We start from the raw sequence: 26,474 nt of genomic DNA on the forward strand, positions 1-26,474 counted from the left end.
TTCTCCCTCACCCCGTGGATGCTCGGGAAGGAGCAGCCCAGAGGCTCCTCCTGAGCTGTCACAAATTTGGGGGGTTTAATAACGGGCCCCAAACAGATTTAGGGCCTGCCGTGCTTCCAACCGGGAATGTGCGGGGAAGGGAAAGGCTCCCAGACACTTGGGTGATGAATTCCGTAGGTGAGCAAACAATTTTGCCTCCTAATTACAGCCATAAATCCCTCCCAATTCCCAAATTCCTCCTCTGGCGTTTTCGCTTCTTCTGTCAAGCCCCTTTTCCCCGGTGAAGGAGCTGCTTAATTAGGAATTAACGGAGCTGCTGGAGTAATTGGGAGCAGGAATGGGCTAGGGGAGGTTCATTAGTGTGGCGATGGGTAATTAGGGGCTTTTGGTGGGAATTTTTGGGTGATCCAAAGGCCCTGAAGTGAGGGGAAAGCCCAGAGCAGGGCAGGGAATCGGTTTGGATTTGATGGGATCTTGATGCGATCGTGATGGGACCTTTTCCATCGGCATCCCGCAGATTCCAGGCAGGAATCCCAGCCTTGAACAGGCACCTCTGGGTGCTGCAGCTCGGGGATGAGCAGGGAGAGAGGGAAAAGTGGGGGGAAAAAAAGCAGGAAAAATCCCCCAAACCCCCTTTTCCCAGCAGGACACCCCCAGCAGCCCCCGGTATTCCCAACAAAGCCTCTCCAGGAGTTCTTTATCCCTGAGCACTGCAAGTCCCATCGCTGGCGCTCTCGCTGGCCATCCCTAAATTTAGCCCTTGAACGGGAGAGAGATTTTACAGACGCCTGACTCTGCCTTGTGCTCAAAAGTCACTCAGTGTTTCCATGAGAAACCCGGGGGCTCCAATCCGGAGCTCCGCTCGCCGGCACCGCGACAAAAAATCCTCCCCGCTGGATTTACCCCCTCCGGGGGATGAGATCAGGATCTGGCCCCGGGTTTTGATGGGTTTGTAACTTGGCTGATACAACTCGGCTGATTTAATTCATTTTTCGGGCTAAGAACTCCACCTACAAGTTCCCAGCCTGGGAGGCATTAAAGGCAAATTAATACAAATATTAGAGGCTGGGTTTAAAGGGAAATCATCGGGGAAGCCGGATTTCTTATTTTTTTTTTAGGGAAGAGCCTGCTGGAGTGACGTTTTCTATTTTGGGGTGATTTATTTGACATCTTGGTGCTGCTGGGTCTCCTCGCTCGAGGCCTGACGCTGGCTTCGCTTCCAGAGCAGCCAGAAAAGCGTCGGGAGAAGAAAAGAGGTGGCAAAAATCGGGATAACAGCGGAGATTCCCGTTGGGGTTTAGGTGCCGGATGGAGAGCTCGGGTGCTGCCGGTCACTAGGGGAGTTTGGCTGATTTTCCAGGGAATGGGAAGGGAGAAGCCTTTGGGATGTGGTGGGGATCCAGAGGAGCCGGCAAGGAACAAGGAGAATCCATCCAGGAATCCCTCCTGGGAATCCCTCCTGCATCCAGGAGAGAGCTCCTGGCTGGATCCCAGCTGGGAAAGGGGATTTGCTCCCTGCATCCATGGCCAGAGCTCGTTTGGGGTGAAAAAAAGGGAATAAATGACAATCCAGCCGGGATCCAAGGCGGATGAGGAGGCCAAAGGCACAGCAGGGGCTTCCTGGTGGGATCCAGAATTTCCCTCGGAGCTCTCCTGTGAGCTCCTGCCACCCCAAATCCAGCCTGTCCCCACTCTCACCCCAAATCCAGCCTGTCCCACTCTCACCCCAAATCCAGCCTGCCCTACTGCCACCCCAAATCCAGCCTGTCCCACTGCTACCCCAAATCCAGCCTGTCCCCTCTGCCACCCCAAATCCAGCCTGTCCTACTGCCACCCCAAATCCAGCCTGTCCCCTCTGCCACCCCAAATCCAGCCTGTCCCACTCTCACCCCAAATCCAGCCTGTCCCCTCTGCCACCCCAAATCCAGCCTGTCCCCTCTGCCACCCCAAATCCAGCCTGTCCCACTCTCACCCCAAATCCAGCCTGTCCCCTCTGCCACCCCAAATCCAGCCTGCCCTACTGCCACCCCAAATCCAGCCTGTCCCCACTCTCACCCCAAATCCATCCTGTCCCCTCTGCCACCCCAAATCCAGCCTGTCCCCACTGCGACCCCAAATCCAGCCTGTCCCACTGCCACCCCAAATCCAGCCTGTCCTACTGCCACCCCAAATCCAGCCTGTCCCCACTGCCACCCCAAATCCAGCCTGTCCCACTCTCACCCCAAATCCAGCCTGCCCTACTGCCACCCCAAATCCAGCCTGTCCCCTCTGCCACCCCAAATCCAGCCTGTCCCTTCTGCCACCCCAAATCCAGCCTGTCCCACTCTCACCCCAAATCCAGCCTGCCCTACTGCCACCTCAAATCCAGCCTGTCCTACTGCCACCCCAAATCCATCCTGTGGCTGAAGGGGAGTGGCAGCACGGCGGGCAGGATCCTGGGAAGCAGGGACACACACAGAGGGTCTTCAGAGTGTCCCAAAATACTCCCTGAAGGAATTTTCCCCGGTCCGCAGCGTGTGGGGACAGCTCGGGGCCGGTTTGGAGGGGATGCTCCCGCTCCTGCTGGGATTTTCCCTTTTCCTCCACGTGCTTCTCCTTAAACGTGGCCTGGAAGGGGCTCCGGGGCTGGTCATGGTTCTGTTCAGGAATCACCGCTTGTCACTGCACGGGAATCACATTTCCCACACGGATTTTGGCCGCTCCCTCCCTCAGCCACCGCCCCGGGTGGAAAACCTGCTTTTCCCACTTTCAACCCAAATCCAGGAGCCCGAGGAGGCTGCAAATTCCCGGCGTTGCCGAGCTGCCCTGCTCACACGGCTTCCCTGAGGCAGGAAGGCTGATTTCCTTCCAGGAGCCGGGATCCAGATGGTCAGAGATGCCTTCCAAGCTCCCAGAACCTGTTGGAAAAGGCTCTTACGTCTCAATAGCAGTTTTGCATCCCGGCCCGTTGGAAGCGGCGCCTGCCAGCTGCTCCAACACCTCTTTCCCAAGGTGTTCCAAGCTGGTCATGGAGAACCAGTCTGGTCAGGGCTGTCTGATTTTGGTGGAGGGATAAAATCCCTGTGTTTGTGTTGATTCCCGTTTTTTATGTCAGGCGAGCGTGGAGCCGTTCAAGGGAAGAGGCCTGAGTTTGGTTTTTGAGGCTCAACCTTTGGCCTTGTCATGAGAATCTCCAGGCCTAAAATGTTTTATTTTCAGAGGGAATAACCCCGTGAACTCCCCAGGAAGATGCTGAGGAGGAATTCCCAGCCCAGGGCGTTTTCCTCCCCTCAAAGCAAAGCTCAGGGCCAGGTTGTGCTCCAAAGGACGCGGAGAGGGAATTAAATCCACCTCAGGCAGCTCTGTTGTCACTCAGGTGACTTCAAACAACATTCCCTGCTCCAAAACAACCCCTGGATCAGCTCACCTGAGCGGGAAAGTCCATCCCGGTGAGCTGAGGGAGGGATTTTGCTGGAAAATGGAAAGGAGGAATTCCCAGGGCGAAGGGCTCCGTATCCAGGCCCGGCTCCGGGCCTGGGAGCGCCCAGGAATGTGGAATTGTGAAATTCTGGAGGTGCAGGCCCTCAAGGGGGGAAAAAATCCGTTCGGAGCGCTAATGAGGGGCTAATGAGGGGCTGTGCCCGTACGGGCGTTCCACTGGTTTAACTGGAACCGCTGCGAGCCCAAACTGGGCCCGCGGGGGGGGATTTAAGGTGCCCCCTCCCAGCCCTGCTGGGCCCTGCCCCGAGGCCACCGCTTTGGGAATGATGGCCACTGCTTTGGGAATGATGGCCACTGCTTTGCTTTCCCATCCGTGCTTTGGGAACGACGCCATGAGGGATTTTATCCCGGTTCCTTTAAAAAAAGGGCTGAGGGTGGGATCTGGAATGGTGGGGGGGGGTGGTCATGCTGGACCCTCGTGGATCTCAGGGTGCCAGCACCCCCCAAGTGTCCCATGAGGGGACAGCCACTCTCGGGGGGGTCAGACTGAACCCCAAAACCACTTGAACCCCACAAAGAACCCCAATTTTCCACAGGTCCCGGTGCTCCTTCTGCCTCCCCCCCATCCGGAGTGGGGAGGGGTTGGGGCACGAGGGTGCCCTCGCTTTTTTTGGGGTGCCCACACTGCTCTGGGGATGGGTCTGCACACTGCCCAGGGGTCCACACCCCACTCTGACCGTGGGGGTCCTCACATTGACCGGGGGGTGTCCCCACACTTTTTGGGGGTGCACACCCCACTCTGCCCATGGGGTGACCCCACATTGCTCAGGGGGGGTCTCCACACTGCTTGGGGGTGCATGGGGCTGCCCGTGGGGGTCCCCACATTGACCGGGGGTGTCCCCACACTTTTTGGGGCTGAACTCCCAATCTTTCGGGGGGGTCCCCACATTGTCCGGGGTGTCCCCACACTTTCTGGGCTGCACACCCCACTCTGCCCACAGAGGTCCCCGCATTGCCTCGGGGTGTATGGGGCTGCTCGAGGGGGTCCCCACCCTAACTGAGGGTCCCCACTTTGCCCGGGGGTGTCCTCACCCTTTTCAGGCGCGCACCCCCCACTCTGCCCGTGGGGTCCTGCCCCTGTTTTGGGGTTCTCCTCCCGCGCTGGGAGGTTCACCCCGTTCCTTTCGCCGTCCCCCTTAAGCAGCCGTCGGGGCGTGCAGCCACCTTAAGGGAGCCCCTCCCCCGGCGGGCTGGGACGAGCCCTCCCCCTCCTTGCCCGCCGTCCCCTCCCTCGCCGGCCCGGCCCCGCACGGCCCCGCACGGCACGGGGGGTTGCCATGACAAGCATTTTCTCCCGCTAGCTCCGGGACCGTTCCCCCTCCATCCCATGGCCAGTCGCGGGGGCTCCGCCGCCAGCCGGGCGCCGTGGGACCGGAGCCGGTGAGTGAGCGGGGGGACCCCGGCAGCGCCGCACACGGGGGTCCCGCGGGGGGTTGAGGTGCTGGGGGGGGGGGGACACACGGGAGTGGCGTGGGGCGGTCTCGGAGGGGGTTCTTTGTAGGGGCGGCGGGCGCGGGTGGGTGGGAGCATCGCTGCCACCGCTCTGCCGGGGCGGGTGGGGCGCTGGCAGCGGGGATTTCACCCGCCCCGCTCCGTCCCAGTGCAGCAGGTGGGATGGGGGAAGGGGGCTTGGCGTGGGTCCCTAGAGCATTGGGGGGGGGGGGGGCTCGGCGTGGGACCCCCCGATCTCAATCCCACGTGGGAGAGGGGTGGGGTGATGGGATGAGCGCGGTCCGGCCGCTCTGGGGTGTGGAGGGGGGGGGGGGGGGGGGCTGCGGGGCGTGCAGCCCCCAAACCATCTTGTGGGGGGTAACTCCGGCAGCCCCCCGGTATTTGGGGTGGGGGGAACGCTCCGGTCGGATCCTACAACTTGTTGCCTGCCCTTGAGGCGGGGGAGGGGGCGGGCGCGGGGTTCCCGCTCGCGCGTGTTGCTGGATTTTTGGGAGGCAGCGAGTTGTGGCATTGCGGGGAGGAGGAGGAGGAGGATGATGGAGGAAGGAAGAGGCGGGGGAAGGGGAGGGGGGCTTGCGGCAGCCCAAGGACAGAGCGGGGAAGGTGCTGCGTGGGTGGGTTTGGGGTGGTTTTTTCCCCACCCGTGGGGCAGCAGGGAGGGCTCTGCTCCCTGCCTGGAGTGGGGTGACTCGGGTGGGGTGGGTGGGATGCAGCGGGGAGGGTGGGATGCAGCGGGGAGGTGCGTGGGGGTTGCCCACGCCACGGCTGGGCACGTCCCCCTCCTGCCTGCACCAATCCAGCTGGGCAGAGCCACGGCAGAAAACAGGAGTGGGGAGGCGGAAAATAAATTAAAAAATAAATCAGGAAATCTATAGGAAAGCCGGCCAGGCTCCGGCCTCGTCCGCCTCCTCCTGCCTCTGCCCCCAGAGCTCTCCCTGCATCCCAGCCCCGGCTCTGGAGCCTCCCAGCATCCCTGGCCTGGCTCGGTGGGTCCGTGCCCCCCGTGGGCTGCCCGGCGGCGGGGGCGGGGGGGGCTGTGCGGAGCTGGGTGGTCCCTCCCTGCTTCGCCAGAGGCGAGTGGAGATGTTGGGAGGGGAGGAGGGACAATAGGTTATTGTGCTCTTATCTCTGGAGACCTGAGCTTGGGTGGGGGTTTGCATTGCGAAGCTCAAACCAGTGCAGCCAGTTTCTGCCCGTGGCCGTGGACGGGCAGCCCTGGACGTGGGTGGACGGGCAGGAGGCGAGGGCAGCGAGCTGGGGTGGAGGTGAGTGCTCGGAGCTCGCCACGGGGCACGCAGAGCCGTCCTGGGGCCGGAGGACCCCGAGCTGAGCCCCCCCAACCCAAACCCCCCTCGGGCTGCGTGGACAAGGCAGGGGCTGCACCGCTGCCTGCGCCCTGCCTGGCTCCAGACACTGCCCTCAATCTTTCGCTTCTCTGAGCACTGAAACGCACCTAAATTATTAAATCATGAGCGAGAGAGGCTGACGCCCCCGCGCTCCGCCAGCCCCACCCCGCCGCTCCCCGGGGATCCCTCCCCAGCCCCGGGCTTCCCTGCCCGGCTGCCCCCTCGGGTGACCCCCCCTCGGAATCCCACCCGTGGGCTGGCTGCTGGCTCAGGGGGGCTGCAGGTGCCCCTCGTATGTGGGGGTGGAGGACCCTCCTTCAATGGTAGGCGCTGGGTGGGCTTGGGGGCTTCCCAAATTCCACGCTGTGACTCCCTCCGGCCGGGCTGGATTGACTTGGATACGCGGATCGCCGTGGCACGGGGAAGGTGCCAGTGCCGGGATGGTGCAGGTGGAGCTGGGAAGTGCCCAGGGCGGGCAGGAGGCAGCGCTTCCCCGTTCCTCCCCTCGCACCGCGCATTCCCCGCGGGCTCCGGCCCCGTTCCACCCTGGCCGCCGGCGGGGCCGTGCCTGCCGCTCCCCGTGCGAGCTCCGGCTCCTTCCCTGCCTCCTTCCCGGCTGGAAAAGCGCTGGGAAGTGCTGGAGCGCTTGCAGGTAGAGAGGTTTGAGAGGGCGAATCTGTTGTTGGGTGTTGGTTTGGGTTTTTTTTTTTTTTTATCTTTCTTTTTTTTTTTTTTTTTGTTTTCTCTTGCGATGATGACGGAGGGAATTCCCTGCGCTGCCGGCTCGCCGCTCGCGTGCCGTGGGTCCGCATCTCTTCCCGGGGGATCTGTCGTTGTCACCCGAGCCTTGCAGCCTCCGGAGCCGGGAGCCGCCGAGCCTGAGCCCCCGGGCAGAGGCCGGGCAGGGCGGGGGCAGCCGAAGGATGGCACAGGTCCTTGGGCAGGATGAGTAAGAGCAGGGAGGGACGGCTGCTCCTCTTCACTATTGTTCAGCAGTCGAAAGAGCCGGGGTGGAGCTGAGCCTGGAGTTTCCCCTTGTCCCCAAGCCCTGGGAGACGGGGAGTCCTTCCCTGCCTGCCCCCTGCTCCTTCCCTGCCCTCCCTTCGCCGGGGCCGCGGATTCACCGCGCGTTCCCCGCTCCTCTCTCGGGTTGTGGTTTTGGTTGGCTTTTTTTTTTTTTTTTTTTTTTTTTTCCTTTTCCTGTTTTCTCCTCCCTGCTAGGCCACGAGCGGAGTTTTCCCGCAGTGGCCACACGCGCCCGTTCCAGCAGCGCGGGATGGAGCCTGCGGGGACTCGGGGACGCAAATCCCTGCGGTGCGGGGCACTTGCGGCCGCCGCCCGCTTGCTGCTGCTGCTGCTGCTGCTCCCTGCGCAGGGCCCGGGGAAGGGCTGGCAGCTCTGGCTTCCTCCTCGCCCACGGCTCCTCCCCGCCGGGCAGGGCTGCGCCGTGCTGGGAAAGGAGCCAGCGGAAAACCTGGGGTGAAAGCCCGGAGATCCCGCTGGGCTCCGGGAGCGGCTGGGGCAGGGATGTGGAGCCCAGGGAGGGATACTCGGTGTGGCCGTGGAAATGGGATGCAGGTCCTTTGGGAAGTGACCAGTGAGGAGAGTGCCCATGGCAGAGGGATGCAGGTCCTTTGGGAAGTGACCAGTGATGAGAGTGCCCCTGGCAATGGGATGCAGGTCCTTTGGGAAGTGACCGATGGTCAGTGTGACCATGGCCATGGGAAGTGACCAGTGCTCAGTGTGACCATGGCAAAGGGATGCAGGTCCTTTGGGAAGTGACCAGTGCTCGGTATGACCACAGCAATGGGATGCAGGCCCTTAGATGGAAAGTGGCCACTGCAGCACAAGCGGTGCCACTTCCCTGGTGGTCCCCACCTCCCCTGGCTTGCTGGGAACTCCAGGATCAGGGGATGCTGCTGGATGCCTGCAGCATTCCCGGTAAGGAATGGCTGTTCTGGCACACCCGTGGGGATCTGGTGTGCAGAGGAGGAGATAAATCAGTGGGGGCGAGCTGGGAATTTGAACCCATCCCTCTCCCCCTCGTGCTGTGCTGGGTGGGAACAGGGATCCAATGGGTGGTGCTGGTGCTGGAGATGCTCCTGGAGGAAGCAGCGTTGATGGCAGAGGGTGGCGGAGCTGTCCCCAGCCTCCCTCCTCTCCACTTTGGTGCAGGCAGAGGTGACCAGCGGGGGGACAGGGACAGGCAGGTGACAGGATCCTGCCCAGCCCAGAGCTCCCCACTGGTTTTCCCAGTGCCACTGGGACAGGGAATGTGTTTTGGGGTGCGGGGCCAGCCTTGGGGTCCCTGGGAGCAGTCGGGTGACAGGCACGTTCTCTGTCACCTCCTGCCAGCGCCAAGGCCGAGCTAATGAACCCTGTGACTTTGATGTTTTAATTAGTTGCTCTTGGCTTTAATGCACGGCGATTATAGAGTTTCCATGGACTTATAAACCCTGCCCCTCTGCTGGATCATTAGGAAAAGGGAAAAGAGACAGAAGGGAAGCCTGGATAAGGACAGGAGGGAAGCTTGAGCCCTGCAGAGCAAATGCCACCCGCTGGGGCGTCACCCACCCGGCTGGTGACTCCTTTAAACCGCTAATTAAGCACCTCAAATCCTGGGAGAGCTCTCTGTGAGTAACAGCTGAGCTCAGAGTCCTCCTGCGTTTGTGAGCTTCGGGGAGGGGTGTTGGATTTGAACGTGGGAAGCCGATGCACAGCCCTGGAATCAGGAGTTGGGGCTGTGGGATTTCCTTTTAGGCTGGCCCTGCTCTCTCCAGGGCAGCCAGGCCACTGCAGCCCAGGCCGGTGGTGAGGGACATGGGGATCCTGGTGGGATGCTGCGTGCTCCTGGGCAGCTTCCCTGGGATTTCTGAGCTTCTGGATCATGGCATCAAGTCCTAAATGGGGACCTAAACAGGGACCAGGAGGGTGCAGGCTGGGGAGGGGACACACAGCTGGGACACCAGCAGCCCTCTGCCCAAATCCCGCAGCTTCAGAGCGAGGGAAGGGACGTGGGAAGGATCATCCAGTGCCACAGGGAGAGCTCCTGGCCTCGGGAATCCCTTCCTTCCCTGCGGCACGAGGGGCTGTGGCAGCCCCTGGGGCCACACCAGCGCCCCACTGGAGAGCCCGGGCCTGTCCCCTGCCACCCCTGCCCACTGCGGCCACCCGGGGCCGGGCCCTGGCGTGTCCCCAGCGGGGGGAACTCCTGCCCAGGGCGGCGGCAGCAGCAGCCAAGGGGAAGCTTGGGCCAAGTGTCCGCGTTTTGTGCTGACGGGGAAACTTTTCCTTCGACGCTTCCACGGCCGGGATGAGTCGGCAGCTGGGGCTGAGCCGAGCGGGGTGCCGGGGGCGAGAACCAGCCGCGATTTTCCCATTCCTTGCCGGATCCCTGTGTTTTCCTGCCGCCGAGGCAGCCGTGGGCTGCGGGAAGAAGCAGCGAGCAGCGGCTGAGCCCGGGCAGAGCGCGTAGGAGTCCCCACCCGGAAGAGTTTGTCCGGCGGGGCCGGGCAGGGAGGAATCCGATCCCTCCTTTTCCCAGGCTGGGATCCCAGCGCGCTTGGCTTCTCCTCCGTGGCCTTGGCCGGCTCCCCGCTGCCGAACCCCCTCCAGCGTGGGTCTGGCCCCCCGCTCCTCCCGCCGGGCCGGGAAGGGTCCCGCAGCAGCGATTCCCGACATCTCCTCTTTGTCTGCGGCTCGCAAAGGTCAGCCCTGCCTCGCTCCGTTAAGGAGCTGTAAATAATCCCGCTGCTTGTGCCGCGGGGCCGGCTCCAGGGCTGAGCCCAGCATCCTCCTCCTCCTGCCCGGGCCCAGGAGCCGTGCCAGGGGAGGTGATGCCAGCCCCGGGGGGGACGCAGCGCTGCAGAGCCGGGGGCAGCGGGGTGCGGGGGGCCCGGGGCTCTCGCTGCCGGGGGGGAAAGCGGCGTGTCCCATGCCAAGGGCAAGAGTCGGGATGGCTGCTCCCGGCTCCTGCCTTCTCCAGGCTAAAAATAAGCCGCTGGCCCTCACCGTGCTGCCTCTGCTGGGTCTGGGGGGGCTGGCGGTGGGCAGGGGGTGAATGCAGGCGCCGGGGGGAGCACGGGGCAGCGCAGCCCCGCGGGGCGGTGGCAGGGCCTGTGTGGGGTTGGAAGTGACCTTTGCTCTTTGAGCATCGGGGTCGGTGATCAGATTTGCAGGTCCGGGCTCGGATTTCGGGCAGAAGGTGTCTGATTTTCGAAGATGCTAATTAAGGACCCTGCTGCGGCAGCTGGAGCTTTACTGTCCCTTCGCCACCCCGGGAGGTGCCCGTGGCCCCTGGAATGCCCTCAGCTTTTCGCTTCTCGCCTTTTGTTCCTGCCTGGGAATGCCGATGCCTCGCCTCTGCGGGGCTCCAGCCTTTCCAGAGGCTTGGTGGCGTGGCCCTCGTGGCATTCCAGCTCCTTGCCTCTCTTCCCACCTTCTCGCCAGCTTCTTAAAAATAACCCCGTGTTGCTGGAGCGCTGCTGGGGGCACATCCCGGGATCCAGTGGGAAAGCTGTTTTCCTGCTCCTGCCATCCCACAGGCAGCCCAGGGACACCGGGATGAGCGAGGAGATGGCTCCATCCTCCAGCGTTGTCCCCTCATCCTTGTTCTGTCAAAGCCCCCTGATTTTGGGATGAGCCGGGGGAAATGGGATGGCTCTGAGCGGGATCTGCCGGCTGTGGAATTCATGTGGCACCTGCACAGCTCAGCCCGGCTGCGTCCCAATCCCCGCCGTGACGGATCGCTGCAGCTGGCAGCCGGCAGCGCGTGGTGCCGAGAGCTTCCCGGAGCTTCCCGCTCCAGAGGGGCTTCCTGCCGGAGCCGGGCACGTGGCCGTGCCAGCAGCACGGATCCGGCACGGCCTCGGTGACGGGGACACGCCTGGGGGTGACCCGGGCTGGGAGGGAGCTCGTGCTCCGGCGTGAACCTGAGTTAAACATTATTCCTGCCTCTGGAGCAAGGGAGGGATTAGTGCAAGGATGGAGAGCTCAGTGCAAGGAAGGGGATTGCAGGGAAATGAGGGCAGGCTGGATTTGTGGCCGTGCCGGCAGCTGGGAATGCCAGGGTGGTGCTGGAGGAGCCCCGGGATGGTCGGAGCGAGGCTGGAATCGCGCCTGGCAAGCGTGGCAGTGCGGGTGGCAGCCTCTGGAGCAGCAGGAAAGCTGGAATGACAACCGGGATTTATCCCGATGGCACAGGCCTGGGTGCTGAATCAGCTGTGGGGAGCTGGGATCAGAAACTTGGCCAGGCTGGGAGAAGCTGGGAAGCGTGGCTGGGATCTTTCCTGGGTGTCCCGGTGCAGACGTGGCTCTGAGTCACCACATCCTGCCTGGGAAAGGTTTGGGTCCCCGCACTTCCATCGGAGCAGCCAGGCAGGGCTCTGGGATGGGCCCTTGGGAGGGTCCTGCTGGATTCCTTGTGGGAGCAAGGCCATGCTCATCCCTAGGAACAAATCTGTGGGGCTGGGGGCCGCAAAGCCCCGTGTCCAGGCTGGAGCTGGGAGAGGGTGAAGCTCCACATCCTGCATTTTCCAGTGTGACTGGTGCTGGCTATTTTTAGTTGTCCAAATTAAGCTCGCCTTAAATGCTGTCTTTTGAGGTTTCTCTGAGGGAGGAGGCCTGCAGTGGTGTTATTTCCCCAGTGACGGATTGCTCTCCAATCTGACCCCAGCTGGACTGGCCAAAAAAACGAAGGGAAGGAGCAAAGCTGTGGCTGGGAAGCGTCTCCTCCCCGCCCGAGGGTGTTTCCCGAGTCAGCAGGAGATTTCCCAGGGAAAGGGGGGGGGAAAGGAAGGAGAAAGCAAACAGCCGAGCCCTGCTCGCATCCCCATGGGGAAATCCAGCTGGAAAACCTCATCCCGCTACCTGCTCCAGCATCCCCGGGGTGTGCCGTGCCCCTGGGTGTTCCACAGGGTGTTAAATCCATGGATTTCTCATCCTAGCGGCGTTTTGGATTTACTGGAGTGTGCTGGGTGCTGGCTGGGGCTCCTGGAGGAGGTGGAAAAGGCTGGAGCCACGGGCAGGGTGCTGAGGTGTTGCTCCCTGTTTTGGGGGAAGCTCATCCAGAGGGGGCTGTCCTGGTATCCAGCGGATTCTCCAGGTGCAGCCGATCCCACGGGCCCGGCTCTGCTGAGCCCAAACCCATCCACGCCGTGCGCCAGCTCCGTATCCCCCGCTGGATTCTGCTGTGCCGGCTCCTGACCCGCTGCCTTCCATCCCTTCCCATTCCTCGCTTCCCTCCTTGGCATTGTTTTCCCACCTCTCCCCATCCTTGGATGCGCTCCGTGCCTGTCTCGCCTCACCGGGCACCCGCTGGAGCATCCCACGCCTGGAGCCGGCTGCAGGAATGGCCTTTCCTCCTCCTCTCTCCCGTCCCTGCCCGCAGCAGCCGGGTGTTTCCGTGCAGGTCAGCAGCCAGGGGATCCTCCGGCTCCTGCAGTCGGACGTGAAATGCATCGAATCCCGGGAAGATGCTGCAGATGGAATTTCTGCAGCGCCCGGAGGAGGGAGGGACGAGGGACGGGGCTGTGTGGCCCTGAGGGCAGGCACGACCCGGAGCGAGGAGCTGGAAGTGTTTCCTGGTGCTTCCACACACGGGACTGTCCCTTTTCCCTCTGGAAAGGACAATGAGGGAGCCTCCCTTCCTCCTGCCGCTCCCCCGGCCGCAGCTGCCTGTGCAGCCCGGCCGCGTTGTGTCCCAGTCCCCGGGACCTTGCTGGGATCTGTCCCCTCTCGGGATGATGCTTCAGGCACAGGATCGCTGGGAAGGGACCCAGGAAAAGCCAGCAGGGAGCAGAGGGATTTTCCCAAATCTCAGCATCCTCACCTGGGCCTGCCTCCCTTCGGGGGAGGCCGAGGTGGTGCTGGGGGACTCCAGACGGTGCTGGGGGACCGCAGTCCAAGCTGCCACCCTGCATTCCCGCTATCCTCGTTATTCCAGGAGCAAACTCACTGCCCAGCCCCTGCCTGGGCTCCGTGGAAGGTGCACAGGCTGATGGAGAGGGAGGGGAAGGCCCCTGATCCTGCAGGGAAAATGCAGGAGCCGAGATCTTGGGCGTGGGGGCGATTCCGGCGGGCAGAGCAATCCCGGTGGGACAGCTGGGCCGCAGGGGGAATCCTGCCCGTGCGAAGCCCTGGCATGGCGGGTGGGATCGGCATTTTTTCCAGCGGGGTGGGAAGCAGGAATCACCACCCCGAGGTGCGGCCTCGCTGGGCTGCGGTGTCCAAGGGGATCCCTTGCTGTATTCCTGGGATCCCTCCCTGCATTCCCACAGATCCCTCGCTGTATTCCTGGGATCCCTCGCTGCATTCCCACAGATCCCTCCCTGCATTCCCACAGATCCCTCCCTGCATTCCCACAGATCCCTCGCTGCATTCCCGCAGATCCCGGACTGTATTTATGGGATCCCACACTGTATTCCCGTGGATCCCGTGCTGTATTCCCACAGATCCCTCCCTGCATTCCCACAGATCCCACACTGCATTCCCATGGATCCCGTGCTGTATTCCCACAGATCCCTCCCTGCATTCCCACAGATCCCACACTGCATTCCCATGGATCCCGTGCTGTATTCCCACAGATCCCTCCCTGCATTCCCACAGATCCCACACTGCATTCCCATGGATCCCGTGCTGTATTCCCGCAGATCCCTCTCTCCGTCGGCCTCTGGCGCCGCTCCCTGCCAGCACAGCACCCCTAACACCCGGATTTTCCCGGTAATCTGGGCCCTATCGCTGCTAAAGCCGCAATTATCCCGGGATTAGCGCTGGTGCTTAGAGACCCACCTGGGTCCGTGCCGGCAGGGCAGGGCCGTGCCAGAGCTCCCACGGCTCCAGCTCCGGCCAGGACACAGTGGCCAGTGGCTGCTGTCACCTCGGGTGACCCCAGGGCTGCTTTGTCCCTCTCCTTTGGAGGCTGGGCAGAGGCTGCGGGGTTTTTGGGGGGTGTTGCTTGCGGGGTGAGCCCCCCCCCCGGCAGCGCCGTGTCCTTGTCCCCGCTGTGTCACGTCCTGGCTCTGGAACTCAACTTGAGCTTGGCATCCAAGGCCAGGTTGGATGGGGCTTGGAGCGCCCTGGGATAGGGGAAAGTGTCCCTTCCCACGGAATGGGATGAGCTTTAGGGTCTCTTCCATCCCGAACATTCTGGGATTCCATCTCGGTGTCATTGTAGGTGGGTTTTTTTTGTTTTTTAGGGATGGGGGATGACCTGGAGCACCCCGAGCTGGCATTTATGGCATAAAGGGCTCTGGCAAAGCCTGGCTCGGGGCTGGAAGGCCCCATCCCTCCTTGCAGAGATGTGGGAGGTGTGCTGGCACTGGAGGGAAGGGATATCCCAGTTTGCCGGGGTTACTGGTGCAGCTGGGAGGCTCTGGGGCCCCGGGAGGAGGGAACGTGTGGGGTTGGACGGGGCACAAACAGGATGGCAGCTCAGGACTGTGCCAGGAGCCCCGGGTTGTGGGGCAGGGGTGTGGTGGTGGGGCTGGGAATGACTGACAGGGCCAGGAATGATTGACAGGGCCAGGAATGACTGACAGGGCCGGGAATGACAGCCCAACGCTCTGTGGCTCCAGATGGGGGTGACTGCGCTGTGGCAGCAGGACAAAGCCCAGTTTTAGGGAGCAAAATCGCCCCATGCAGTTGGGAGCAATGCCCGTGATGAGGATGAGGATGATGGTGGTGCCTGTCCCCAACTCGGCGACTTTTCAATATTAATCAGCACTTAATTAAAGCACGCTAACGGTTTTTAATTGCCCTGAGCCCCGGGACAGGCCCCGGTAACCGGCAGTGTGGTGCCCGCTCTGGATTACGGCAGTGCCTGGCGCTGGTGGGAAGCCCAGCTCGAACAAAGCGCCTCTGAAAAGCACAATCCAGGGTTTTTCCAAGGGTTTTTTCCAACCCCCTGGACGCGGGAAGAGAGAGTTTCCCCAGAACACCGGTGGGATTCAGCTGGGAGAGGCAGGGCCGGGCTGCCAGCGTGGGGTGAGACCCTGTGGGTCACCCCTGCGTGGGTGGGTGCTCGGGATGGGTGCCCAGGATGGTGCCCCTTCCCTTCCAGCCTCTCCCACCCACCCTGGCATCCCTCGCCGTGCCTTCCTGGCGTTTCCCACCCCCCAGCCCCGCTCTCAGATTTGCTTTCGTGTTTCTTTTCCAAGCCGATTCCTGCTGTTTACTGAAATCCTCGCCTCTCCCGCCTCGGGGAGGGGGGTGGGGACAGGGGAGGAGGGCCCTGGGAGGCTCCCGGGGGGGTGAATGTGCCCTCTCCCACCTCATCCCGCCTTATCCCTCCCCGTGCTCTCCTGGCCCATCTGGCTCTTCCCTCCTATTTATTTTCCATATTTTCCACGCTCCCATTCGCCTCTCCCGCCTGGATTTTTCTTTTTCTTTTTTTTTTTTTTTTTTTTTTTTTTTTTTGGGAGGGGGGGGATCTCCACGCTGCCACCACGGGGCTTTTTTTTTTATTTTATTTGTTCATTTGTTTTGTCGTTTTTTTTTGTTGTTGCTGTTGATGCTTTTTTCCCGTGTTTTTCTCGGCGAGGGTCTGGATTTGGGGATGGGTTTGGTTGTTGGTTTTTTTTTTTTTTTCCCCCCTCCACCTCTGGGATAAAAATCGCCTTTCGCTGCACTCTCCCTCCTCGCCTGGCTCCCTTTAATTAGACTCCTTACTGCATGGAACAGTTCGCAGTTATATATGGAAAACAGCCCACACTTTCCCAGGAGCGGGGCATGTTGGGAAGGGAAACGGGAGCAGCCGGCGCGCTCTTCCCTGAGAGCCGCGTGTGTTTTTCCTATCGCTTTTCCCGACTTTATTTTTTAACCCTTTGCAGCAGCGAAAGGGGCTCGCAGCCTTTTTTTTTTTTTTTTTTTTTTGTTAAATTTTATTTCATTTTTTTTCTTCTCTTAACCCGCCCCATCCCTTGGTGCCGCCTCGCCGCTGTAGTTTGGAAAAATCCCCCGCTGGGCTCGTGCTTTTTGGATGAGAAAAGATGGATTTGCAGCCGGAGGAGCGTGGAGAGAGGGATCCGAGCTAGCTGGCATCGCTGGAGTTACCCGGTGCCCGTCAGGGATGTGATCCAGAGCGGGAATTCTCGGAGCAGGGACACCCATCCCGTCCCCCTCCCCGGCTCACGTGGTGGCGGTGGCAGGAGGGGCATCGCTGTCCCCGGCCCTTCCCCGAGTCCCCAGGGCTGCTGCCACCCTCGGCATCTCGCTGCCGGATCGCCCTTCCCGCTCTGGAATTGCTGCGATTCCCCCACAGCGCATCCCAGCTTCGGGGGATCCCCCGCTCTCCCAATTTCCCTGTGCTCTCCAACCGGCTCCGCCTCTCCTGCCTCAGTTTCCCCTCCCCCCGCTGTGATCCAGAGGGGGATTTTTGGGGAGGGATTCCACGGGATTCTTCACGGAATAGGGAAAAGGAAGCGGCTCCCGGCGGCGCTCCGGTGACAAGGTGAGCCACCAGGTGCTCCCCGCTGTCCCGGGGTGTCCCGGGCACCCCGAAACCCACGGGCTGCCCCTCTTCTCCTCCTGCCTTCCCCAAGCAGCCGATGCTTCTCCTGGCTGCTGCTGGAGGAAGTGACGGGACCTATTTTCAGCCCCCGGGGATCTTTGGGGTAGGAATCCCCTGTCCCTGTGTAATCCTGCTAAAAATACCGTGCCCGTGTCCGCGTGTCCTGCCTGGTGGCTCTCCCGTCCCCCAGGGTGTTGTTTTGCCTCTCAGACTCCCCTCTGCTCTGCGTCGGGCCTGGCCCGCTGGGTTGGACTTTATTTAAGCCCAGCTTAAAATTCCTGCGCTTTCTGAACGGGATGTGGGAAGGCGGGAGTGGGGATTGGTGGGGTGGGAGAGGGATGGGGCCGTGCTCAGATGAGCTGTGCTCATCCCAGTGCTCCTGAGCTGCCCCATCCCATGGGAGGGCTGGGAATGGCCGGAGCATCCCTGCCCTGGGCTGGCAGCAAGGGCTGGGCCGGGCTCTGCCCGAGCTCCGGCCAAAATCCCAGTGGATCCCGCTGGCCGTGCCCGGGAACAGCTCCGGGGCTCTGTGGGGCAGAGAGCGCCCGTCCCTCCCGGCAGAGCTCCGGGCTCTTCCCATCCTGCCCTTGGCCCCATCCTGGGCTTGGATCCCGGCCCCGTGGCCTCTCCTCCGGCCTGGCCAGCACGGACACTGCTCCCAGCTGTGCTCCGGGCTCTCCTGCTCCTCAGGGGCCTCCTGGTAGCGCATCCAAGAGCCGGGGGATGCAGCATCTCCCTGGGAATGGGACCCCCAGCTGCCCGTCCCGCCGGGATTCCTGGTGTCACCTCCCTCCTGTCCAGGTGTGCCGGGAGCTGGGAGGATCCAGGTTGCTCGGACAGGGCTGGGATGTGGCCACAGCTCCGTGTCCATCCTGGTGGTGCTGCCGGATCAGCCCCAGGGGCTGCTTTGCTGCCCTGTTTTTATCCTTCAGTCCCGCTCTGCAATTCCAAGCTGCCCAAATCCCAGAGCTCTGCTTTGGAGTCACCCGTGGCTGTAAATCAGCACTAAGCCAAGCCCAGGATGGGTCTGGAGGTGGGAGGAGAGGTTGTGGGGGGCAGCGGGGTGGGAGCTGCTGCCCTGGACACCTCCCTGCAGCAGATTTAACCAGAGGAAAGGGAAGAGAGGAGTAAAGGGTCACCCACTGTGTGCCAGCTGGTGCCAAATCACCCAGATTTGGGGTTGGTGGGTTCCTGCTGCTGCCAGGCTGGGAAGAACCCATTTCCTGGTTCTGAATGGGATGGAAAAGGAGTGGACAAAGCCTCGTGCCGGGATCCAGGACAACCATGCCAGCCTGGCAGCACCAAGGCTCGGCCACGTGTCACCTCAGCAGGGACAGGTGCCTGGCGGAGGGGACAGAGGGGGTGCCCAGGGGATGCTGTGTCCCTGCAGAGGGTGAGGCCTGCAGGTGTTTGGTGCTGCAGGAGAGACTGGGATTGCTCCCTGTCCTCCTGCATTCCTGCACCGGCCGTGCTACCTCGTAAAGCACAAAAGAATAATGAGAGGAGCTGCGCTGATTTAGTGCAGGCGCCGCCAGAGAAATACCAAGGCCTTAGATGGAAACATTCCCCCTGACAGCTCGCCTGGAGCTCCCTGCTTTTCCTTTGCTTCCACCCCCCTGAAATTCCTGGGCCGCTGCACCCTGAGGCGCGGGGAAGCCCCAGCTGGGGGCGAGGGCAGATTCCTGAGCCCCCCGGCACCGCGGCTCCGGCAGCTGCGCCGGTGGCTTTGGCACGTGGATGCGACGCTTTTGGAGGCCTGGGCAGCAGGAGCTGGGGCTGGCACAGCCCCTGGTGGCAGCAGGCTCGGGGCTGTGGGTTTAGGGGCTCAGGGATGCAGATTTTGGGGCTCAGGACTGCAGGATGTGGGGAGCCGCGTCCTGGAGCGCCGCATCCACGCGAAGGCCGTGCCCGGCGTTCCGCCTCCAGCCTCTTCCCTGCCCTTCGCAGGAGTTAATTGCTGCCTTGGGCACGCCAAAACCCAGCAGCTTTCCAACGTCAATTAGCAGGAGGCAAAACAGGAGCAAAATGGGAGCCAGGGCAGCTGGAACGAGCGGGGTGGTGGTGGCCGCGTGAGTGCCCCACGGAGTGGCCGGTGGCATTTGGGGGGAATGTCACCTCTTCCTGCTTTTTCCTTGTGCCTTCCCCGTGACCTTGGCCCTGCTGCCATCGCTCCTCTCGGTCCCACAGCCTGGCAGGAGGAAGGAGAGGAGGAGGAGGATGGTGTGACACAGCCAGGGGTGGGACAATGCTCTGGTGGCTTCCCCACCCGTGGTGTCACCTGCGTGGGGATGAGGGTCCGCGGCCAAGGGGGTGACAGCTGGTTTGGGGACAGGCCCCCAGCCTTGTGGCCTGCGCGTGGCTGGCACCGGGAATTGTGCGCCTGGCACGGCCGCGTGGGAGCGAATACTATGGGACTGTGCCACCCGTGGGCACCGCCGCGATTCCTGCGCCGCCAGGAGCGGGGTGCCGGTGACACCAGCGGCTCCCTGGTCACAGCGGGTGGCAGCCTGAGCTTGGGGATGCGGTGGCTCGTGGCGTGTCCCCTCCCTCGTCCCCAGCCCCGCGGTGTGGACGGGGAGGTGCGGAGGAGCCGGCCCCGCGTGGGAGTTGGGAATTGTCACTCGTGGGAGTTGGGAATTGTCACTCGTGGGAGTTGGGAATTGTCACTCGCCGGGACCCGCGGGGCTGCGGGACGAGGGGAGCCTGCCCTGCCCTGCCCTTCCCTGCCGTCCCTGCCCTGCCCTGCCCTGCCCTGCCCTGCCCTGTCCTGCCCTCCCTTCCCTGCCCTGCCCTGCCCTGCCCTGCCCTGCCGTGCCCGCGGTGCTGCTGCGGGGGCTGGCGAGGAGCAGCCCCGAGCGCCTGATCCCGATCCCAACAGCGAATTCCCGCTGGAGGTGCCATTCCTGGGCCGCAGCACCGGCCCCGCGCCCTGGGCTCAGCCCCTGCTCCGTGACTGGTTTGTCACTGGCTTTGTCACTCGGCTGGTGACTCGGTCGGTGACTCGGTTTCCCTGGCACAGCGCTGCTGCTGCCGCTCTCCGTGAGGCCCCAGCGCTTCCTGGGCGTTTTCCCGATCCTTTTCCAGCTGCGATGCCCGCGGGGGGGACGCGTTTATTCCCCCGACTCGTACAGGATTCAGGCTGGGAGCTCCTTCCCCCTCTGCGCCGCGAGGGAACGAGGGGGTCTGGCCGTCACTGGGGTCCCCCCCCCGTGCCGGGGTTTGGCTCTGGAGTGTCCCCAGGTGTGGCGGGGGTGGCACCGGGGCCGTTCGGCGCTGCCGGCTGCGGGGGGAGCCCCTCCGGGCAGGGAAATGTCGCTGTCCCCTCCCCTGGCGCGCTCGCCGGAGGAAGCGGATGCTGCGGTGGGAGGAGGCACCCGGAGTGCCGCGGGTGCCACAGGTGCCTGTCCCCGGGAGCCCCGGGCGGCCACCGCTTCTGCTTTCGCCACCCGGGGCAAGCAGCGGGGCGAGGGGACGCCAGCGTGACCGGGGGTGAAGGGGACAGATCCTGCTGAGCTGGACGGATGCTGGCGCAGGGTCCGTGAGTGGCCGGAGGGCTCTGTCCGGGCTGTCGCAGCCTGGCCTTGCCCCCTCTGCCTCTCCGTGGCACCGCGGGATGGAGGTTCTGGCACCGTGACCTTCGCTGCCCTTCCCACCTCCGCCACCCTGCCCCTCCTCCCTTGGTGGCTGCCGCGGGAGAAGCTCTTCATCCCCAGGGTGACAACCCTCGCCGGGATGTCCCCTGACCCTCAGAGCCAGCCCCGAGCATGAGGTTTGTCACCCTGAGCCACTGCCTTGTCTCCTGGCCGCCGCAGGAGGTGACACCCCCGCCGTGTCGCCTGCGGGTGGCCTCGCGGGGCGCCCGGCGCCGGAGGGGTTAAGCAGGGAAGGCTTCCCCTGGCAGGGGTGTTGCTGGGAACAGGCAGGAGCGGGAGCCATCTGCACATTGCGATTTGGTGAGTGTGCAGGGGAGGGGCCCCCGGCCGGGCCTCGGGGTGCTGGGGCCGCCCCGCTGCCCGCGGTGCGGGTTTGGGGGGGGAGGGGGGGTGTTGGGGACCCCATAAAATCCCCTATAAAAACCCTATAAAATCCCCCAAGAGCCGCTGTCAGCGCGGGCCGGGCGCCGCCTGCTCCACGTGGCCGGGTGTCCGTGTCCAGCGTGGGGCACGGACCCGGCTCAGCCCCGCTGGGGCCGGCGTGGGGGTCGCTGCCCTCCCTGTGCCCCCTCCCCCGTGGCTCTCCGTGCCCTGCCTGTCGCCAAGGCTGTCACCTGTTGGAATGGGGCACCAGAGTTGTGCCCAGCTCCCAGCACAGCAGCCCCCCTGGTCCCACGTTCCCCACTGGGAAGGTGTCTCCTCCCTCTCCGAGGGGTTCCAAGGGGGTCTCGTCCCCTCCCCGCACCCCTCCCCCGCTGGCGGCAGCACCCCATGTGTCTCTCCCGGTGATTTCCTCCCTGGATTCAGCCATTCCAGAGGATTTTCCTCTCCCTCTCCCCTCCCGGCACCGCTCCCACGTGGGCGCAGGCTCCCAGCAGCCCGGCGGGGTCCGTGGGGTGGGCAGGGAGAGCGCTGCGGCCTCTCCAGGGACAATTCCCAGCCGGCAGGGCAGGGAAAGGTGCCCCAGGCCCGTTTTTCCTGCTTTAATTGGCTACTTTGGCTCTTGGAGTCCGTGTGTCCATCTGGAGATCTGTCCCTGCAGCCTCCCTCATCCCACTGCAGACTCAGCTTCGGATTCCCAACGAGAAAAACCTCAAACCCGAGCCGAGGAAGGGTAATTTTGAGGGAGTTGGTTTGAATTTTATTGGTTTTTTTTTTTAATTGTTGGGGGTTTTTTTCCCCTCCCTCCCCACTTGGCAACGTAAACAGCAATCCTGAGAGCTTTACATTGAGTTTGCCATGGCAACCTCCAGCAGCCCAGCGTTCCCAACACCCCATTCCCAAGGTGGGAGAGGAGATGGACCCCGCTGGGCGCTGCTGAGGGGGGGCAGCGTGTGGGGCTGGGATCCAAGGGCTTGGGAGAGGCGATTCCACCTCGATCCAACCTGATCCAAGCTGGGATTTGTGGCCCTGGGCAGGGAATGTGGTGGCTGGTGATGCTTTTCCTCGGCACGGTGCTGTCTGCACTGGCTGGTGGGAGATGTCCCAGCTGGAGGAGCACGGATTTCAGCCTCCTTCATGGATCAGTGGGAAACATGGATTTCAGGATTTCATCCCCGAGCTTGGGCAGGGATTGCTCCATCTCTGATCATCCGTGGGAGGACGGAGCAGTGCTCCTGTCTGTCTGTCAGGATCTGATCCGATGTCCTGAGCCAGGACGATCTTTGTCCTTGCCCAGGGACTCAGCCACGGCTGCTGCCAGGCTCCGGGTGCCATCTGTGGTGCCACCAGCATGGCAGCAGGGCCACCTGTGGCGTGGCTGAAGGGGCCACTTGTGGCATCTCCAGCTGATTGTTTTCTCCTCGTCGCTTTTTGAGCGCGTTCCTGTCCCCGAGGTTAAATCCAGCAGGTCCTTTCCTTGTGCCTGGGGCTGGGGTGGGCACAGAGCACGCTCAGGTGGTGGCCTGGCTGTGGGCACTGTCCTTGCCAAGATGAAGGTGCCGGGTGGTGGCCTGGCTGTGGGCACTGTCCCTGCCAGGACAGAGGTGCCGGGTGGTGGCCTGGCCGTGGGCACTGTCCCTGCTAGGACAGAGGTGCCGGGTGGTGGCCTGGCCATGGGCACTGTCCCTGGCAGGACAGAGGATGCTCAGGTGGTGGCCTGGCTGTGGGCACTGTCCCTGGCAGGACAGAGGACCCTCAGGTGGTGGCCTGGCCGTGGGCACTGTCCCTGGCAGGACAGAGGACCCTCAGGTGGTGGCCTGGCCGTGGGCACTGTCCCTGGCAGGACAGAGGACCCTCAGGTGGTGGCCTGGCCGTGGGCACTGTCCCTGCTAGGACAGAGGTGCCGGGTGGTGGCCTGGCCATGGGCACTGTCCCTGGCAGGACAGAGGTGCCGGGTGGTGGCCTGGCCATGGGCACTGTCCCTGGCAGGACAGAGGACCCTCAGGTGGTGGCCTGGCCATGGGCACTGTCCCTGGCAGGACAGAGGATGCTCAGGTGGTGGCCTGGCTGTGGGCACTGTCCCTGGCAGGACGGAGGTGCCGTGCAGCCGTTTATTATTCCGGGCAGGTTCGGCTGCAGCACCGAGGCGGCTCCGCTGCTCCTCGCCAGCCGCTGCTCCTGCCTGGAGCCTGCACTGCTCCTTCCTCCCCTCACACCCCGGGAGGCTCCGGGGCCTCATCCCAAACTCCTTGTCCAGCTCGGGGGTGGCATTTGGGAGGTGACACAGCCGCTGTCACAGGGGAACTCGGGATCCCACTCCTCTCCCACCTGGGATGTTTTCTTCCTAAGGGGAGCACTTGTTCCTCTCCAGGGTCTGGGGGCTCTGGGAATGAATTCCTGGAGTGAATTCAGAACCTGCTGGAGTCACTGGAAGCTCCTTAGAGTGAGGCTCTGGTCCGGGTGGATCCTTCCCAGTTTGGCCAGGGAGCCCGTTCTGGGCTTGTGGGATGGGGCCGGGAAGGGCCGGGAATGGGGCTGTGATCCCAAAAGGGCTGGGGGAGGATGCTCAGAGCAGACAGGAGCCGTCCCACACCTCGGTGGCAGGTTGGGATCACACGGTGGGACACAGGGATGGTGCCGGTGCCGGGTCCCTCCTTTACCCCCGAGGGCAGAGCGAGTCCCAGGCTGGAATCCCGCGGTGGGACACAGGGATGGAGCTGATCGCTGCCCCCCTGAGCTCCATCAGGGGTAATTAAGGGCTAGGCCGTTCCAGTGTTAATTAACTGTCTCCCTCTTAACCTCTGAGCTCTCCTCAGACAGCGCCGGTTGCTATGAAAGAGGAGGAAATGAGCGTGGTGGGGTGGGGGAATTATCGCTTTTTCTCTTAATCAGCAGGAGCCTGCTTAATTGGGCCTGCCACCTCCTGCTTCCCGCTGCCGGGAGCTGCGTGCCTCGCAGGGATGGATGAGCTCAGCTCCACCAGGAGCCGTGGGATAACGGGGCTGGGAATGGGCAGGGATGCAGGAACTGGTGATCCCTGCTGGATGGGGCTCGGGTGTCCCGGGAGCTGCGGTGTCCCCATCCCTGTGCTCCCATCCCCATTTCCCCCATCCCTGTGTCCTCCATCCCTGTGCTCCCCATCCCTGTCCCCCTGCCCATCCCTGCAGCTGGGGGACAGGTCCCTCCCGAGCTGGGGACGTTCTGACAGCATCCCTGCTGTCCCTGAGGTTCTGTTGGTGCCTGTGGTGTCCTGATAATGCCAGGAGCTGCCCCAGGGGTGCTGCTGCCGGGATAAGGAGCTGCTCCCGAGGGCCAGGCAGGGAGGGGTTTGGTTTTTTGGGGTTGTGCTGCCTGAGAGATTGAAAAGTCCCTGTGGTTGGGGCTAGAATTGGGGTGGTTTGGGACAGCTCTGTGATGATTTGGTGCCTTTCTGTTGGAGTTTTGAGGGCTGATGTACCCCGTGAGCTCCTGGGATCAGTAGTGGGCATTCTCCCTCCTCCCTCCTGTCGTTCCTGTCCCTTCCCAGCTCGCTCTGCCACCGGAGTGGCCGTTCCCCTTTTTGTTCTTTATTTATTTTGCCCTAGGAAAGATTTTATTTTCTCTCCGTGAGAGCCTCCCCTCGCAGCCTTTTTGCCTCTGGAGTGCCGGGAGCTTCCCTGGAGCTTGGGAACAGAGCTAACCCTGGCTGACAAAAAGCCCTTTTTCCCTCTGGCCTGTGCTGTTCCCTCCATGTCCCTATTTGTCCCTAGAACCCGCCTCGAATGCCAGCAGGGAATCCCAGCCCCCAGATCCCTGAGGAATGGGGGAGCTGTGGGATGCTCCTGGTCCCTGCCTGGCTCGCTTGAAGCATTTTTGGGGCTCTCCTGTCCTCGCTGGGGGGTTGGGACCTGGGGGTGGCAGCACTGTGGGACACTGAGACGCGCGGCCGAGAGCCACTGGCTGCCCTCGAGGAGCCGCCTCGGAATGGAAAAACCTCGATTTCCGTGATTTTCCCAGGTTTTGGTGGCTTCTCTGCCACTTGCCTCTTTTCTTCAGTGGTTCCTGTGGCTGATGTAGAGCCCGCTGGGTGCTGCAGCCCCTTTCCCATGGATATCGGGATATTGGGATATTGGGATTGTTCCCTACCTGCCGGCAGCGCCGGGAGTGATGCTCCAGCCCCGGCGCCCTGCCTAGGGGAGGAAGCAGCTGTTTCCCACTGCTGAGGGGTATTTTTAACCCAAAATCAACGGGAGGGTTTTGTCTGGGCTCAAAGTGAAGAACCACCTGGGCTCCTTTCCTGCCCGGCCCCGGCCCTGCCGCTTTTCCCTGCTCCACACTCCCAGCTCCAGTTCTCACCCAGGATTTTTGCCCAAACCACGCTGACACCACGTTCTCCCTAAAAATCCCCCTCTTGGGGTAGCACCACTCCCCTTTCCCACCTCATGGGGCGCCTCCCTCATTCCCAAGCCTTCCTAACGGCGATATTTTTGTTTCCCATGGTTGTTTTCGCAGCTCCAGTTGCTGTGGTATCCAGGGAGCCTTTCTCCACCTCCTCCTCCTCCTCCTCCTCCTCCTCCTCCCGCTGCAGGAGCTGCACGCCGGGCGTTGCTAAGGTCGCCTCCGCGGTAACATGCACATCCTGTTTACACCTTCATCCCGACAACTTGGGCTCGGATAGAGCCACCCGTTCCCACCGGGAAGCCCCCAGGGAAGGGGCCGCATCCCCCACCCCGAGGCGCCGGAGCCGCCGGAGCCGCGAGCGAGGCCGCCGCAGGAGCGCCGCGCCGGTGGCACCGTCACCGTGACAAGATGACGAACAACGTGGCCGACCACCACCCCGGGAACTCGGTGGCCGAGGGCAACCATGAGGGGGACTTTGGGTGCTCCATGGTGGAGCTCAGGAACTTCATGGAGCTGAGGAGCGCCGAGGCCGTGGCCCGGCTCAACGACTCCTATGGCGGCGTCCAGAACGTCTGCAAGAGGTTGAAGACGTCACCGGTCGAAGGTGAGTGGCACTGCCACGGTCTGGGGTTGTCACCTCTGGGGTTGTCACCTCCGGGATGGAGCCACATGGAGGTGATGTCCAAGGGTGGTGGCTCCCGAGGTCTGGGGTTGTCACCTCTGGGATGGAGCCATGTGAAGGTGATGCCTGAGGGTGGTGGCTCCAGTGGCCATCCTGTGGTCGGGGATTGTCACTTTTGGGATGGAGCCACGCGAAGGTGACACTCAAGGGTGGTGGCTCCAGTGGCCGTTCCGTGGTTGGGGGATTGTCACTTTTGGGATGGAGCCACGCGAAGGTGACACTCAAGGGTGGTGGTTCCAGTGGCCATCCTGTGGTCAGGGATTGTCACCTTTGGGATGGAGCCACGCGAAGGTGACACTCAAGGGTGGTGGTTCCAGTGGTGGGGCTCGGTTGGTCCCATCACACCCCGTGTCCATCATGGAGTTGGCTCCCTGTGCATTATAAAACGGTCATTTAGGGTGGAAAAGGAGGAAAAAGGAAGAGAGGAGTCTTCCCAGGGCCTTCCCCATCTTCCCAGGGGGCTCCCTGAGGTGTAACCCGGATCCCTGGGAGGCTGGAGCGCAGGTGGGATGTGGGATGAGGGATGTGGGATGAAGGATGTGGGGTGTGGGATGGAGTGAGGAGCTCAGGGGTTGTAGGGGGGGTGTGAAGGG

At 62.8% G+C, this 26,474-nt stretch overlaps 1 protein-coding gene across 6 annotated transcripts in view; it reads left to right on the forward strand.

Annotated features, from left to right (window-relative positions):
* The first annotated feature begins 4,720 nt into the window (after positions 1 to 4,720).
* Positions 4,721 to 26,474, forward strand: part of ATP2B4 (ATPase plasma membrane Ca2+ transporting 4) — a 56,710-nt gene continuing 34,956 nt past the window's right edge. For 5 of the 6 annotated variants that reach the window (XM_082296171.1, XM_082296166.1, XM_082296168.1 and 2 more), the window contains exons 1-2: positions 4,721 to 4,860; positions 25,311 to 25,803. In XM_082296171.1, the coding sequence (XP_082152297.1) occupies positions 25,608 to 25,803 (196 nt within the window). In that variant the 5' untranslated portion in view covers positions 4,721 to 4,860; positions 25,311 to 25,607. Of the gene's footprint in view, positions 4,861 to 9,865; positions 9,986 to 25,310; positions 25,804 to 26,474 lie in introns of those variants that run through there. The other variant, XM_082296167.1, reaches the window with a different exon arrangement.

The sequence above is a fragment of the Coloeus monedula genome, assembly GCF_965178545.1.
Source record: "Coloeus monedula genome assembly, chromosome: 23".
NCBI classification, from domain to species: domain Eukaryota; kingdom Metazoa; phylum Chordata; class Aves; order Passeriformes; family Corvidae; genus Coloeus; species Coloeus monedula.